The sequence below is a fragment of the Elephantulus edwardii genome, unplaced genomic scaffold, assembly GCF_000299155.1.
Source record: "Elephantulus edwardii isolate Elephantulus edwardi_28Jun2011 unplaced genomic scaffold, EleEdw1.0 scaffold00455, whole genome shotgun sequence".
Classification (NCBI taxonomy): domain Eukaryota; kingdom Metazoa; phylum Chordata; class Mammalia; order Macroscelidea; family Macroscelididae; genus Elephantulus; species Elephantulus edwardii.
In genome coordinates, this window is record NW_006400205.1 from 65144 (window position 1) to 83191 (window position 18048).

Here is an 18048-nt window from a genome sequence, read left to right on the forward strand (position 1 = left end):
ATTTAAAATAAAAAAAGTTTCAGAGATGTTGGTTCTGGAGCTGGCTTTTTACCATAAAGACTTACTCACAACTCTACTTTGAGCTGTTTTCTCTGCAAATAAATTAGAGAGGAATAAAAGTCTTAAAGAGTCTCTGGAAGAGTGAGGTTCAAGAGAAATAAACTCAGCTTACTATCCCTTATCGCCATTAACTGATGGGTAACATCAAATCAGAACCAACCCAGAGCTGACTCTCCAGTGAGTTTTCAAGGCAGTAAATCACATAGGAGGAGATTGCCCATCTTTCTCCCATGGAGCAGCTGATGGTTTTGAACTGTGTGCCTTTGGGATTGCAGTGCAGCTTTTTACCACTAGGTCACTAGAGCTCTTGAACAAAACAAAACAAGCCAGTTCCTTGTAGTTGATGTGAACTCACTGTTTCCCTGGCTGTCCATCTTTACTGGCAGAACCTGGACATCCTAATCCCACAGAGTGGCTAGTGAATTTCAATAACTGACCTCTCTTGATTAGCAGTCCAATGTGTAAGACACTACACCACCAGTGCTGCTAGTTTCCTCCACTAAGGAGAATGTAAAAAAGGAAACCTAAATTGTTGTTGTGAACCTGTAGAGTTGGAGCTGACCCATAGTTGACCCTCCAGCAGGTTTTCAGAGGCAGTTAATTGCACAGGAGGAGATTGCCCATCCTTCTCTCATGGATTTGAACCATGTGCTTTTGAGATTGCAGCACAGCTTCTTGCCTCTAGGCCCCAGCGGTCTCCTAATCTAAATATAGCAGTCCATATAATAATGGTAAAAGGACCAAATATTTCAATTAACAAACATTTTCACACTTCAAAAGAGTAAAATGAAGGTCGGTGTGAGGGACCTCTGGTAGCTTATTGGTAAGGAGTTATGCTGATTATCTGAAAGGTACATGGTTTGAATCCACCAACTGTTCTGTGAGAGAAAATTGGGCAATCAACTCCTACATGATTTATTGCCCATGAAAACCTGTTGGAGGGTCAGCTATGAGCCAGTTTCAACTCCATGGTATGTAACTGGAACAAGAACAAAATCAGGGTAGGAAGGTTTTGTAATTAATTATTGAAGCTGTGAGGAAAGTGCAGTGAGGTTTATTCTATGTTTCCTTCCTCCGATGTGTGAGTTAGGTAATTTCCATAATAATAAAATTAAAACACATAATAAAACAGCTATATTCTGCTTTAGAACCACACATCTAAACCATAAGGACATAGAAAGCAAAAACCACAACCTGGAGATATTGCTCAAATGTCCCAGGCAAATACAAACCAGAAGGGAGGTGGGAAGATATTTCATATCAGTGCCTTGGAACTCTATTATATTCACAGTTCTGCTCTGTTCTATCGCATCTCTACAAGTCAGAATCAACTTGAGGAACTTTATCATATCGCACTTCTATGCTGTCCTATAGCATTGCTACAAGTCAGGATCAACTTGAGAGTAATAGGTCTGGTTGGTTCGGTTTTTGCTTGCTAAGAGTATGCAATACTTCTCAACTTGCATACGTGATTTTAATATTTGTCTGTAGTTGTTGCAAGGCACTTACTATGAAAAGCAGGTAGGGCTCACAAGGAACACCTGTCCTCAGTCCTCATATAGACCATGTAGATAAGGCAGTCTGCAGGGGTCAGCCTCGTGAGAGGCAGAACAGGGCAGAGAGTGAATCGCAGAGCATAACCAACTTGGGTTTTTGCATTCCATAGTGTTCCTTTTTTTGAATGTGTGTTTGCTTTTCACCAAATTATCTCTCTCATGGTAGACATTTTGCATGATGGGCACCTTCTTGTTCTGTAAGTTCAAACATCCACCCTTGAGGGAATCTCTCTGTCACCAGAATATGCTGTTACTTGTTATTTAGTCAGCCCACATTTATGGTAACATCAGGTATGTTGCTGTTGTTGATTGCCATCGAGTCAAGCATGACTTGTAGTGACCCTATGAACAAAAGACCTGAAGCCTTTCCATATCGTTTCTCAAAGTTTCATAGAGTTTCCAGAAGCATGTTGTTTAGGATGTGGATGCCACTCTTGCTTCCAACCCTGTCTTAAACTTGGAGCTCCACAAAACACTGTCTACCATGGGTAATCATAATGGCATTTGACACCCCAATGGCACAAGGTTCAGCATCACAGTAATCCCAGGTTACCTCAGTATAGCAAATTGACAGAAGATTGTTGTACCACTTAGAAGAAAGTTACTCCAAAATATAATAACAACCAACTTTTAAATACAAAGGTCCTCCATGAGGTTTTGTTGACTCTAAACAAGAGGGCTAAAAGGATAACAACCAATATAATATGTTGCTGTTGTTATACACCGTCGAGTTGCCTGCTAGTTGTAACGCTGTGTACAGAAGCTCTGGACCCTTCTCCGTCCGGAGCCAGTCTCACTAATTCTGACACACCAACCCCATTGCCCCAGTTACCGTATCAATCCATCTCATCTGGAGTCTTACACTCCTGTGCTGTCCGTCCACCATTCCAAGAATGATGCCCTTCTCCAAGGATCAGTCTCTGCTGGTCATGTGTCCAAAGTATGTAAGATGGAGCTTCAAAATCCTAGCCTCCAAGGAGAGACTTGGTTTCATTCTCTCCAAGACAGATCTATTTGTTTTCTTGACAATCCATGATATGTTCAAGACTCTTCTCCAGCACCACAACTTGAAGGCATTGATTCTCCTATCATCCTTAGTCATTGTCCAGGTCTCTGAAGCATAACAAGTAATTGCTAAGACCATGGCCTGGATTAGGCACAACTTTGTATCTAGACTGACAGCATTGCTCTTCAGCACTCTGGAGAAGTCCCTGACAGTAGATTTTCCCAATGCAATTTGTCTTTTGATTTCCTGACTGCTGGTGTTAAGAGTGTTGATTGTGGAACCAAGCAAGCTATTGCCTCTTCTTAATTGTTGGTATGCTTGGATTTATCATTGAGAGGCACACCTTCCAACACCATATTGGATAAGGTTGTTTTGTGATTCATAAAGTTTACATTGGTTAATTTTCAGAGGTAGATAATTTCTTTCCAGTCTGTCTTAACCTGGAGGCTTCCCTGAAACCTGCCCACCACGGGTTCCCTGGCTGGTATTTGAAATACTGATGGCCAGCGTGATATCAACACAAAAGGCACACGTATGACAGACAGGAGGTAGATGAAATAGAGAGCATTGCCTACTCAGTGTTCCCAGGCAGTCTCTTACCTAGGTAATAACCAAGCCAGATCCTGATTGTTTCTGGAATCAGAGGAGATCCTGAGCATTCAGGATGGTACAGTCTTTGTGAAGAAGGATATGGCATCAGTATTGGAGGAAGACTCATCAACAACCTGTTTTATGCAGATGATACAACCTCTGTTGCTGAAAGCGAACAAAAAGGACTTGAGGCACTTGCTGTAGAGGATCAAAGATTGCAGCCTTCAATATGGATTGTATCTCAACATTTAGGAAACAAAAAGTCTTCACCATTGAGCTAATAGGCAACATGATAGATAAATAAAAGACTAAAATTGTCAATGATTTCATGTTACTTATATATTCAATTCAATTCAATACTCTTGGTACTAGCAGGCAGGAGATCAGGAGATGTGTAGCTTTGGTAAAATCTGCTGTCAGGGGCCTCTCAAAAATCCTGAAGAGCAATGATGTTAGTTTAAAGACTAAGATGTTCCTAATTCAAGACATAGTCTTAATGTCTATCAACAATGATTAAGGATGAGGAGAAGAATCAATGCCTTTGAGTTGTGATGTTGGAGGAAACAGCTGAATTTTCCATGGACTTCCAAAAGACAAACAAGATATATCTTGGAGAAAGTACAACCAGAGTTCTCCTTGGAGGCAAGAATGGTGAAACTTCATCTCATGTACTTTGGACATGTTAGGAGAGGCTATTCCTTGGAGAGGGACATGATGCTTGGAAAGGTATAGGGTTAGTGAAAGAGAGGAAAACACTCAACAAGATGGACTGAGGCTGTGTCGGTGGCACTGAGCTCAAGAGTGTTAGTGACAGGGCAGGACAAGGTTCAGATCTGTTGTTCATAGGGTTGCTATGAGTCATATTCAACTTGATGGCACTTAACAACAGCTCACTCCCATTTCCCCTTGTTAATCCTCCTATTTTTAGTCTTTTTAGTGCTTGGCACCCTGTGGTGTTCTTTCTTGCTTATGTATGTGTGTGGCCTGCCTTTACCAACTAAAACTCAAACACCATCTTTGCAGGAATTGAGGGAGGGCCAGGACACAGAGTGCTACTCAGTGAATATTTGTTGAATGAGAATGGAATCTTACTTTTTGTTTTAACTGGTAACCTGAAGCACTATCACTTATTCAAACAATGGATGTAAAGTGAGCCTTAGAGGGTGTGTACCAACTGGCATGTTCGTTAGCTAATCCCATGAACGGGCAGAGTTTTCTACAGTAAAGGGTAGGGTTATAAACGTTCACTTAATCAGCAGCAGAACTCCACTGAAAAAAGAAGAGTTGGAAAGAGATAAGGTGAGAGACTAACGACTCTTGGTCTTGGTTGGGTAGTGATACTGTTTGGTCACTAAACTGAAGCTTATAGTTAATAGTTTTCTTAACTTTTATGCTTAATTTTATATTTATTTTTTTCTAAGGTTTTAATAGTTAAGTACCATCTCATCTCTTCTGATTCATAATGACCTTCTAGATTTTTTTCTGCAGAGCAGATAGCTAAATGAAAAAGAGGTAGTGAACTTTAAGGTAAAACACTTCCAATTGCTTCTATGTATACTACATGAATTAAAAGTGCTCACGTCCATGGTAGATAATAAATATAGTCTGAAAAATAGGTATGCATGAAAGAATGGTGCTTTGTGAGAGAGTTAATTGGTTGGTATAACGTACTTGGTATAATTCAAGCGCTCCCGATGAGATGGATTGACACAGTAACTGGAGTAATGAGGGCAGATTTTTCAGAGACAGTGAGATTTGCCCGGGACAGAGCAGGGTTTACAGCTATAGCATACAGTGTCACTAAGAGTCATAGTCGACTTGATGGCACATAGTCGACTCAATGGCACATAACAACAATTAAACTTTCCAATCTATCAATTTTTCCTTCTCAGTCATGTCTCAGATTTTTTTTTTTTTGGTACTTTTTACAAAAAGTACTATTTAGTACTTTTAGAATATTAGTCACTAGCCATAGTGTATCAAGGTGCTTAGAGGAGAAACTAAATTTTATTTTGCATCTAGGTAAACTTCTGTGTGCATTTAGATTTGATTCAGGTGACTGGATAAGGCATCTTCCTCTGAGGTTCTGCATGCCTGGGGAACTGTGTTTTGTATGTAGGGGGATCTTTGCAAGCTGAACATTGACATTTACACAATTTTTTAGAGCTTATGTCTATCTCTAAACAGCAACTGACAATGTTGTGACACATTTCTTTTCCAAGCAGTTTTAATGACCTGGGCAGATAAATCTTTCTTTAATGACCTGTGGGAATTTTGTTTGCTTCTGGTATATTTTTAACTTAATAGCATTTTTTTAATAGAACCTAAGAAGTATAAATAAACTGTCTGTGAATTTCTGGAAAGTAGGTCAATCCATTTAACCATAATGAGAAGAAAATTTAGTTTCCAAAATGGAAACATAGAGGTGTCTGGAGAAGACGCTTAGCATATTAATTTAGTGTAGATATATCTCCTTGTACAATTTTACTATAAAAGTAACCCCTCACCTCCAATGCTAGTGATATTCTTGCTTTGGCTAACTCAAATAACACTTGAGCTCTTTATCTGGAGGGGCTGGTTTCTTATAAGAGAATTTCCATTTGGTTGGTAACATGTCAAGTCCAGCCAATTAAATATTTTGCTCGTAATTATGTTTGGAAAAAATTGAAAAGAGGTAATTAATGACCCATTAAAATATAACTTTAAAGTTAGACTGAAGCTATATTTTTAGGTTATGCTGAGACTCTTACTAATACTGCTTTCTTCCAACTTTAGAAAAAAATTTTCTCTGAATAATTATAAATTTAATACTGAGGCTGTGCTACATCTTTAAACTAGCAAATTAAATTATCAGGAACATAATGTTACTTAAGAAATTTTTGCTTCTTTTGGTAGGTGACAAATTCTTGTCTGCTGGATGGAATAAAGACAGACCATTCTGATCTACAGGGAATGTTAAAGTGTGTGTTACTGATAAAATATTTAGAATTGAGATCTTGTATTCTCGCTCAAAACATCAGTTAAAACTGACAAGCTCTTAAGTTAGCACTTGACAAATTTTCTTATCCAGAAAATGCAGTAAAAGTCTGCTTTTGCCTAACTGTTGGAGAGAAAGACTTCCCCACCCCCCAACCTAACAAATTCTTAATGACTATTGTCAGTAGAATTTTACCCAGAAAGATATGTTACTTTCCTAGCACGTGATTGTAGTTGATAAGAACATAGAGCAAGGGAGCTTTGGTGGCCTAGTGGCAAGAAGCTACACTGCAATCCCAGAGGTACACAGTTTGAATCCACCAGATGCTCTGCTGGAGAAGGAGGGGCAATCTCCTCCTGTACCAGTCAGATCTGATTTGACAGTACACACACACACAAATAAAAAAAAAATAAAATAAAAAAAAAGAACATAGAGCAAAAAATGAAGACATGCAAGAGAAGCAGGCCTGAAAAGACTCTTAGAGTTGGAAGTAGCAGAGCAGATGATATGATTCTAAACCAACACCTCATTTTATAGTCATGGAAATGGATATCTGCAGATTTTGTCCTGGAATGACACATCTGGCATAGTTGATTAAACTTGGGAATTAAAGGTATTTTCCTATCCTAGCAATGTTCCAATTCTTTTTTTGAAAAAGAGCAAATAAACATGGTCTCTCATTTGGAAGAGAAGTTCTTCAAACCTTCTCCTCTGAGCTTTCTCTGTCCTTGTCAGTAGCTGTCATGAAGCCAGCTTCAACTCACAAAGACCACAGAGGTGTACAGAGCAAACTGCTTCGTCCATGGGTTTCAACCAAACATCAACTTGTAGTCTAGTTAGTGGTCACGTCATTGTTGACACCACCCAGGGGCATGTTCTCAAGCCTTTGCTAGAACAATGTCAGCATTCCACTGTTCACTCACCCCACTTTTTAAGCCTCACATCCTGCAATGACACCTTTCCAGAAGTTGGCATTACAATAAGACATTGGGAAACACCATCAAAGACTAGATGCTGAGTCTCAGACACAGATGAGTGACTTTAAATCCACCATCTCAAGCCTTATTTTAATATGCATATGAACCATCCTGGGATCTTGGTAAAAATGCAGACTTTGATTCAGCAGGTTTGGAGCACAGACAGAATTTCTAGATTTCTGAATTTCTAAAATTCAGAATTTCTGAATTTCTAAAGCGCTCTTGGTTGAAGCCCATGGAGTGGGCCTAAGACCACATGTCTAGGGGATGCCTCCACACCTATCAGAAGCAGTTTTGACTTACTCTTTCTCATATTGTCACAATCTGAATATGTGTTTGTGTGCTTGGCATCTTCTGAGATCTTGGTATGTTTTGTTACGTGCACATAATAACTCATTCTAACCTCATAGCTAAACACATGAATATGAATTATTTGTCTTATTGTTCAGATGAGGAAACTGGAGCTCAAAGCAGTTTTAAAACTTGATCAAGCCAAGATTTAAATTCAGGGCTTTTCGGGTTTTTTGTTGTTATTTTTGTCTTTTCCATTTCAATCCTATCTCAGATATATGGGGGGGGTTTCCCCCTAGAAGAATTTTCGTGTATTTTTTTTTCTTTTTTCATGAAGGCCCATATTCCCACTAGGGAAGATTGCCATGTTATTATCACTGTTCTCTGCTCTCTCTTCTTAATCTTTTATTAATTTTAATGAAAGTTTACAGAGACTTTGGATTTCGTGGGTACCTGGAACCCTGTGTTGTTGTTTTGTACTGTGGAGTCAGAATCGATCTGTAGCTGACCCTCTGGTGGGTTTTCAGAGACAGTAAATTGCATGGGAGGACACTGGGCATCCTCCTGTGGAGCAGCTGGTGGATTCAAACCACATGCCTTCGGGATTGCAGCGCAGCTTCTTGCCATTAGGCCATCAGTAGGTAGGGAAGTCATTCCCACCGCTCACCTCAGGTGAACTTGGTGAGCTCTAAGAGTTGAGTTTCAAGTCCCACTGCTCTGAGACTCGTGAGAGAAGTGCACCTGGTGAATCAGGCTTGTGTAATTGAGGGCACGCCTGTTGGTCCTATTCAAACAAACCCTTCATTACCAAGCTGATTCCAATTTATTATAATCCTATAAGACAGAGTAAATTAAGGAGCTCTCATGCTGTGCTGTAATGCGTTACATGAATGCTGGGCTGGAAAGGAAAAGGTCAACAGTTTAAATTTATCTCTGAAGGAGAAGGCCAGTCTCCTTAGAGACCCAACGGAGGGTTGCCCTTAGTTGCCATAGACTTAATGGCAGTATGTAGGCCCTTTTAGGACAGAGTAGAACTACCCCTTAGATATTCCCAAAGCTGTGACATTCACAGAAGATTGCCACATCTTTAATCCGAGTTATCAGGCTTTTTTTTTCTTTTTCAACATCAGTGGCAGAAAATCCAGAACTGAAGAGATACTGTGAGTTAAAGCTTGACTCCTTGACTCCAAGGTCTTGCAACGACAATCAGTTCTATGTTTGCATTTTGGGTGAATTCCAGAAAGCACTGCGTCTTTGTTCCTGTTACTTCATTTCCCACAGAATGCACATGACCACTGCACCTGTTCTTTTAAGCTTTGGCAAGGAGAATTGACTTAATTTCTGAAGTGTACACAAACTTGGTTTTCTACATTAACAAACTGTGGCTTACCCTAATCTTGATTGTATTTCATCAGAGGTCAGGAAATGAAGATTAGATAAGAAACTAAGGCCGTTAACAAATTTATTAACAGAGAAAAGGGAGAAGGATAAGATAAAAAAATTTGTTTTTATATTATCATTCTCTATTCAGTTCTTTTTAATTCCATGTTGTACTTTAACTAACCCTTTAGCTCGATGAGACTTATAGTAGACCTTGCCTCCACAATGTTTCCTGAAGGGTGTGGGGTGGTTTTTTTTTTTTTTTTTGCAAGTTAATTAATAAAAGCTGCTATATTAATTCCTGGTAACTTTCTCAAATTACCATAACAGCCTCTCAATCTACAAAATCCTTTGGTGCTTTGATGTGTGCAATTTGTTCTTTTTTTAAACTGAGAGAGGGAACATACTTAGAAGAATGCAAGACATAGTTTAAAGGCTAATTACTAATTCTAAGCAGCAGAACATCATCAACATCCCAGAAACCATGTTCCTCGCCAATCACAAACCCTGTTCTCAGTACAGGTTACTTCTATCCTGTGCCTGTCATAGTGACTTTTGCTGTTCTTCATAGTTTTACCTCCTATGTGTGTGCAAGTTATCTTTTTTTAAAAAAAATATTATAAAAGGAATTATACCATATGGTGTGTGTTAAATTGTTCTTTAAACACTACCCTCCCCAACCCCCCATATTTTCCCTTCAGAAAACCCTGAACCAAGAGTCATGGCAGCCAAACCCAAGCTCTACTACTTCCGTGGCCGGGGAAGAATGGAGTCAATTCGCTGGTTGCTGGCTGCAGCTGGAGAGGAGGTTGGTTTCTGGTTGGGAAAAAGCAGGCATATAATTGGAGGGAGACTGATTTAAACACCTTTCTCTTCTGGATCCAGGATACAATTCAGCCTCCAAGTTGTATCTACATGCTCCCTTCCCAACTGCTCTTTTATAAAAAGGGATTCTAAGTTACTGTCTAAATAGAGGTTGAAGGGAGAGGCTTTCTGGAAGTTTCACAGAGTGAAAAGGCTCTTTCTGGATTCCTGGGCAAAGAGGAAAATCAGGTGTACACACTCATTCTCATTCTCTCTGTTAGAACTGCCTTTTCTGGAGCCCTAGCTCTGTCTCAGCCACTCAGTTATGCTCTACTCAGCGACACCAACTCAAATTTAAGATTTAATCATGTCCCCCACTAGGATCCTCCTCTGAATGACCCAGGCCAATCCCATAATTCCTCCCTTATCTCTGAATTTATACTCAACTGACTTTTCATGAGATTCCCACAAGTACCTTGGCATTGTTCTGTTTTGTGCAGGTGTTGTTATTATTATGTGCCATCAAGTTACCTGTAATTTACAGCAACTCTGTGTACAACAACCCTGAAGCCTGTCCTTTCTGAGCCAGTCTCACTGACTGCAACTCACCTGCCTTCATTATCCCTGTTACGGTGTCTTTTGCTCTGTCCCTCCACTCTTCCAACCATGTCCTTCTCCAAGGACTGGTCCCTCCTGACCACATGCCCAAAGTATGTGAGATGGAGCTTCAAAACTCTTGCCTCCAAAGAGAAACTTGGTTCTCTCCTCTCCAAAACAGATCTGTTTGTTTTTTTGGCAGTTCAGGGTATGTTCAATACTCTCTCCAGCCTACTACTCAAAGACATTGATTCTTCTTTTGTCATCCTTAGTCATTGTCCAACTTTCTGTTGCATAGGTAGTCATTGAGAAAAAACATGACTGAGATCAGGTGCACCTCAGTCTCTAGACTGACACCATTGCTCCTCAGTACCCTGGAGAGATCCCTGACAGCAGATTTTCCCAGTGCAATTCATCTTTTGATTTCATGACTGCTGGTGCCAAGAGTATTGGTTGTGGAACCAAACAAGTTGTAATTGTTAACAATCTCAATCTCTTCTCCATCTCTCATGATGCTGCCAATTGGCCCAGTGATGAGAATCTTTGTCTTTTTGATGTTGATCTTTAATCCATATTGAAGACTACAGCCCTTGACTTTCTACAGGTGTAGACTTCTTTTCCATTTGCATCCCATCTCTTCTGGACTAGCATGCCTTCTTTGTCAGTCCCTCTTTATGTCCCTTTGAAGTTCTCTTTTTCTTAGGTGGAGACTTCTCAATTGACATTTCTCACCTGACCCCTGCCCTGCACCCATTAAGATTTGAAAAGAAAAAAAAAGTCATTCCTTCCCACAAAAAATTTTAGAATCATCTAAGTTATGATCTTTGGATACCTTGCACTGAATATGTGATCATCCAAGAGGAATAATATTTGCCTTCACACAGAGAGAAAAGATGGAGAATAAATATAAGAGAGTAAAAGGAAGAGGGTAGATCATTGGGAAGATTGGGGGGTGGGAAAGACAGGTATTTGGGGAGATGAAAAAGTCAATTTGAAGTTATGGGGAATTATGAATAAGGAGTAATATAAGCTTTTAAGTAATAAACATTTAAGCTGGGGGAGGTAGGTTCTGTTAGTCATTGTTAGGTGCTGTCGAGTTGAGTACGACTCCTAGTGACTTTGAACAACCGATCTGAATGCTATCCTGTACCATCCTCATAATTTCTGACACATTTGAGCCCACTGCAGCAGTGACTGTGTCAATCCATCTTAAGAGTCTAACTCTCTTTGGCTGAACCACCACCTTTCCAAGCATCACGTCTCCTTCCAAGCAACATGCTCAGAGTATGTGAGATGAAGCTTTGTCATCTTTGCCTCCAAGGATCATTCTGGCTTTACGATCTCCAAGACATATGTGTTTATTCCTTCAGCATTTCAAAGGGTTTTCAGCACTTTTATACAACTTCATAGCTCAAATGCATCAATTCTTCTGTCATCCTTATTTATTGCCTAACTCTCAGCTGTATAGCAAGAGATTGAAAAGACCACGGCCTGAAATAGGTGCACCTTAATCTTAAAACTGATTTTATTGCTCCACTTTGGAGAGATCCCTGACTGAAAACTTTGTTAAAGCAGTACATCTCCTGATCTGTTGGTATCAATGGTGCTGACTGTGGATCCAAGTAAGAGGAAGTCATTGACAATTCCAGTCTTTTCTCTACCTATCATGATGATGCCTTTTGGTCCAGTAGTGACAAGTTTTTTAAGTTGGGGGGGCAGGGAAGATAGAGGTTCTAATCTAAATTAATCCAGACATGTGCTGTCAGAATTTCCCCTGGGTGGCAGTATCACAGAGGTGGTTCCTATGTAGACTTTTCATTCTGGAAGCCAGAGGATATCCTGTAAAACAAGCATTTCTTTCTTTATGACCTTAAATTATAAAAACAATAACAATGTCTCTTTATCCTTTACCTAGTTTGAAGAAGAATTTCTTGAAAAAAGAGAACAATATGAAAAACTGGGAAAAGGTGAGCCTAGGTTTATTTGTTTGACACCATTTTATTAGAAGGATAGAAACCTGTTTCTGGAAATGCTCATTTTATGTAGAGCACAGAACTCTAGGCAAATATTAGAAAAGGCATCCATATGGTATGACTGGTGAGATTTCTGATTGTTCACTGTGTCTCTGCTCAGAACTGAGATGACTCTGTGTATTACATCTTTGGCTGTCACAGATTACCAAGTAGGTTACACCATAATCCTAGTGAGATAGGGTTGACCTGTGAGAATTCAATACTTACCTTCCTAAGGAAGAATCCTTCATTTAAGTTTCATTATCTGTAAAAAAGCAAACAAAAAAATCATATACTTAATTTTATTTAGTATTTATTACTGATTTTATTCAATGTTTTATTTAATTTCATTCTTACAAAACCCTGCTCCACAGGTCTTACTATTTTAGGAAAAAAACAAAGTGGAAACTCAGCAAAGTAATTTGTTTAAAGGCACACAGTAGCAAAGGGCAAACTCAGATCTGCCAGATGCTAGAGCCTGGGTTTGTGTGGACATGTCCTTTCTCCAACAATGCACACCTAGGGTGGTAACTGGTGTGCCTTTTGAGAATGGCAACTCCCAGACTCCACTCCTGATTCAGAACATCCAGGAAATGGAATGGGTATTTTTTTTCACTATTTTATTTACAAAATTCTAATACAAAATCGAACAAATTCTTTCAGTTTCCCTCCCCCTCCCCCATCAAATTGTACAATCCAATGATTAATCCCCCTTTCTCCCTGCACATCCACATCCCTCTGCTTCCAACCTCTCCCACTCCTCCTGGATCGTTATACTCATTCTACAATAACCTTCTTATACAATATTTATCCTTGTGGGACTGAGTTAGTTCATGGAGTGGATCTTTTTAATAACTTTTCAAATGATTCTTATACATCTTAAACTTTGAGATCCAGAACCACTTCTAGTATAATACAGAACAAATAGAGAAAGTCTTTAATTGTGTTTTGCCAACACAACAAAAAACATGCACGAAACCATTAAATAGATCTCAAAATTGCACAAGGAGCAAGTGGTCAACATTTCCTCAAATAACTTTAACTCACCACTTTGGATAACTACTAAATTGCTCTCCTACGATTAAAAGTGGATCCCTGCTGGCTTACTTCAGTCATGGTCCAACAAAAACCCCTCAAACTCCTTGTCATCGAGTTCAAATATGACTCATAGCTGACTATCCATTGGGTTTCCAAGGCTATACATTGCCATAAGGCTATACCCAGGGTAGGAAAATACACTAACTTCTCTTTGCTCAAATAACAGAGGGATGCCTGCTTTTTGGCCAAGTGCCTTTGGTTGAAATGGATGGAATGATGCTAACACAGACTCGAGCCATCCTCAGCTATCTGGCTGCCAAGTACAACCTGTATGGGAAGGACCTGAAGGAGAGAGTCAGGTAGGTACTACAGTTACGTGTAAAGGAGATGCTTACCAAGCTTCTGCAATCCTGGGCCAGTTGAGACTTAGTTCAGACACAACCTTGCAGCCTGGAGTGAGGGAGGAAAAAAAAAGAGGTGATGCTGTTACTAGACCTGACATGCTCTGAGGGGAGCTCTGAATAACTCTAGGATGCCAATTGCAACATTCACTATCCTCATATTCTCTCAGGATTCCTTACTAAATTTTCTCTGAGAAAATGCCTATTCTATATGAGGGTAGAAATTACTGACTCAGTACTCTTCTCTGGCTCTTAGTAATCCTCTGTACAACATGTTGAAAACTTGTTCAATCCTGTGTCCTTCTTACAGTCTCTGTTGTACTTAAATGCATTGTCACGGTCACCATCTAATTTAACTCTGAGGATCTTCCTTTCTCTTGTTGATCCTCCACAGTCCCAAGAATAATGCCCTTCTCTAGGGACTGGCCCCTCTTCACAGCACGTCTAGAGTAAGACGAAAATCTCACAGCCTTTGCTTCTATAGAGCACTCTGGCTATAGTTTTTCCAAGACAGATGTATTTGTTCTTTTGGCAGTCCATGAGATATCCAATACTCTTCACCAACAACACAATATTGAGCATAACTTGTGATTTATTACCATAACTAATGAGCTTTGAGGTGTAAAATTAATAACCTCAAATACAGTCACTTATGTCAATAAGCTTTTATTACTGCTTATTTAGTCTATGAGATGACTGGGTCAGTATACTGATCTGGGCCAGATCCCTCTTATGTCAACAGGACTTACTTTTATGTCCAAGGTTAATCAGCAGTCAGCAAGGTAACTGGTTTGGGTCAGTGACTGAGTGTCAGTAGAGGTGATGGAAACAAATGGGCCATGCATGTCTCATTTATCCTCTTTTTTCTGAACTTGTTCTCATGACAGAGAGAACAAGAGTGGAAGAGCACAAGGCCTCTTAAATTCTAGGTGAAGAACAGGTTCCTCATAATTTCCACTACCTTTTATAGGTTAAAGCAGATAATCAGCTCAGAAGGGGCTGTGTTCAAGGAGTCCTGGATTGCGGGTTTCTTTTAAAATTTTTATTTTATTTTATTATCTTTTGTGTGTGTGCCATCAAATTGGATCTGACTGGTACAGGAGGAGATTGTCCTTTCTTCTCCAGAGGAGGATCTGGTGGATTCAAACCACACAACTCTGGGGTTGCAGTGCAGTTTCTTGCCACTAGGCCACCAGAGCTAGCCAGGAGTCCTGGTTTTGTAGTAAATTAAGGGTTAGACTGCTAACTGCAATGTCTGCAGCTCAAACCCATCAGCTGCTCTATGGGATAAGGATGAGGAAGTCACATCCCAAGAGGATTTGTTGTCTTGGAAACTGTAGAGAGCGTTGCCGCAAGTCAGAATTGCTTCAGTGACAGTTGGTTTGGTTTTATTGATGGAAGGAGCCACCATGTCTCATTGCAAATACTAGAGGTTGTGGCTGTATTTCTGTAGTCTACATACAGCAAGCATCTACTCTGTGCTGTGCACTACATTAGGCTTTGCTGAAATGACTGCGCTATTATTCCCAAGAATAGTTCGTTTAATAAGAATTAAGCTGATTTAAGTGAAAATAGGATTGGAATTATAAAATGTAATTGGATTAAGAAAGTCAAGCAGCCTGTTTAGTGAGCCTTGAAAACTCATTACCATAAGCGCAGATATAGTAAGACATATATTATACATACTTACTATTATAGATATGGGGAGAAAATCTTGCATTTAGTTGTTAAGAGACAGAGGAGGGGAAAAAAGAAGAGATTAAGAATGAGCAAACTTCATAACAAGTCACAAACTACTCCCAACATTCTTATAGATTCATCTTTAAAACAGGCCTAGGTATTGCAACCTGTAATTACAAACATAGTATATACATGCAATTATTTTTCTAGCAATGTAAAAGAAAAATCAATAATATATAAAAGTCTGTTTCTGATGTTGTTGGATTTTTTCTGGGTTTGGTATACATTGTGTTTTACACTATTTCTCATTCATGTTGTATTTCATAAATTTCTCATTCATTATGTTTTATAAAATTAATCACCACTGGACCTTGCCCATTACTACCCTGTCTTTTCACCCAGATCCTTCCCATTTCCTTACCCACACAACCTCCCCACCAACCATGTTTTTCATTGTTTTTTTTTCTTACAAAATCTCCATTTTCTTCCAATGGCTATATCAATGGTATAAAGAATGCCGTTAATAATCTTCCCTGGGTTAACATAGATTATAACAGACTAAGGTAAATGACGAAGCAACAGCTAACATAAAAGAAAAATTATTTCCACTTCAGATAGAACAATGACAATGAATTACTCTTTTAAAAGACAAAATTTGTTCAGCGATAAGCACATTGTGGGAGTATATTAAGATAAAGAAATCTGTATCTATAACAGAGCATGATTTATACCAGTAGGCCAACAACCGAACACACACCAACCCACTTCCATTGACTGAATTCCGCTCATGACGCCTCTCCATCAAGTTTCTGAGGCTGTAAATCTTTATGGGAGCAGATGGCCTCATCTTTCTCCCTCGGAGCAGCTGGTGGATTCTAGTCATCAATCTTTTGGTCAGCAGGCCAACACTTTACCCACCATGCTACCAGAGCTCCTAACAAGCCAATAAATATAGTAAGCCTGAAATTGTTGCTTTTTTAAAAAAGGATATCATGGTTAGTGTTCTCGAATAAAAGAAAATTTTTAGAAGTAATGAAATAGAGCTACTTGACTGACCTGGCTAGGAAGGAAAACTTTTTTTCAGTTGCTCAGTCAACGAAAGAGCTACTAAATTGTGTGTCTTCTCTAAATCAGTACTAATAAGTTGGCCCTTTAGGTAAACTTTTTTCAGTTGAATTTTTAAAAGCACAGTATCCCAATTGTTGAGCAGAATTCAACTTAAGACAGTCGTTAATTCTTTTATGCATTCCTTTATTCAATAAACACATGCAGAATGCCTGCTAGGTCACTAGTCACCATTAATCATTCCTGAGAGGGGAAAACTCAAGGGAAAGAATACAATATTATTGGTTTCAATTGAAAATAATTTCTATGGAAAAGAATTCCTCTGGCAAGCATGTTGTGCCTCTGACCAAACACCTGAAATCCATCTTTTAGATAACTTTACCATTATCTCAGCTCAAAAGTATAAGTTAGGCCCTTACTAGCTTTTATTGCACATGTAATGACACTATACTAAAATTACAACTGCACTTCCTTCATTTTCACTGGTGAAAGCCGATGTGGTGAAAATCGATGATGTCCTCAAAGTAATTTCTTTCCCCTTAGTCTCTTTTCTTTCTACACTCAGGAGAGCAAGTTCACTCAATCTGCCTTGATTTGTGGAGTCTCTCAAATACAAAAGCATTGGTTTTAGAAACTAAGTGACACCCAGGGCCACTTTTTCCTCTGCATTACAGAGTCAGAGCTGACCCATAGTGGACCATCCAGTGGGTTTTCAAAGACTTTGAATCAATCACACGAGAGAAGAGTGCCTGTCTTTCTCCTGTGGAACAGCTGGTGAATTCAAACTGTCTTCGGGTTAACAGCTCAACTTTTTACCTATGAGGCCACCACAGTAGCTCCCTTAAGGGCTAAGTGACATAGAACATAAAAGACAAAGGATTTATAAAACAGATAGGCAATGAAAAGGAATGATTTCTTTATATTTAGATAGACCTCTGGCCCGACAACTCTTTATTGCATTGGATTAGGGAACTTAGTATCCTTTCTAATAGAGAGTCATATTGTGTTTTGCCAGGATTGATATGTATGTTGATGGCACATTGGACTTGATGATGATGATTGCAGTGGCTGCATTCAAATCCCCCGAGGAAAAGGAGGAGAGCTTGGCTTTAATTGTGAAGAAGGCAAAAACTCGCTATCTACCCGTCTTTGAAAAGGTAGGCTACAGGGATCAGAGGTTTTTACAAAATATTTAAGAGGGAATACTTGAAAAGATACAAGCGATATTAGAGATTTACTGTTTTCGAAAGCACATTTTAATAATTCCAGAACAAAAATTAGGGGAAATTATAATAACACCAACAAAATAGAATTAGAATAAACCAGTTGGAATGAAAGAATATAGCAATTCTATCCTGTGATTTTAAAATAAACCATCAGTCCGAGACATCACTGCCTTGATGCAATTCATTGTGTCTGATAATTTCTTTAGGGTAATAAACCATAATTTCTTTATGGAAACAAACCATACCACAATCAAAAGATAGTCTCATGAAGCTACAAATGTACTGAGTAATTTTTGGAGTGAATGTTAGTCAAATCATTGAAAAGGTTCCAAATCTAGTAGGCAACAGGCAATTGTTGTTGGTGGTGTTGTTATGTGCCATCGAGTC

The 18048-nt window shown here is 39.1% G+C and overlaps 1 protein-coding gene across 1 annotated transcript in view; it reads left to right on the forward strand.

Annotated features, from left to right (window-relative positions):
* Nucleotides 1-9559: 9559 nt before the first annotated feature.
* Nucleotides 9560-18048, forward strand: part of LOC102847465 (glutathione S-transferase alpha-4-like) — a 37915-nt gene continuing 29426 nt past the window's right edge. The window contains exons 1-4 of the mRNA XM_006902811.1: nt 9560-9646; nt 12155-12206; nt 13516-13648; nt 17451-17592. Of these exons, the coding sequence (XP_006902873.1) occupies nt 9560-9646; nt 12155-12206; nt 13516-13648; nt 17451-17592 (414 nt within the window). The remainder of the gene's footprint in view (nt 9647-12154; nt 12207-13515; nt 13649-17450; nt 17593-18048) is intronic.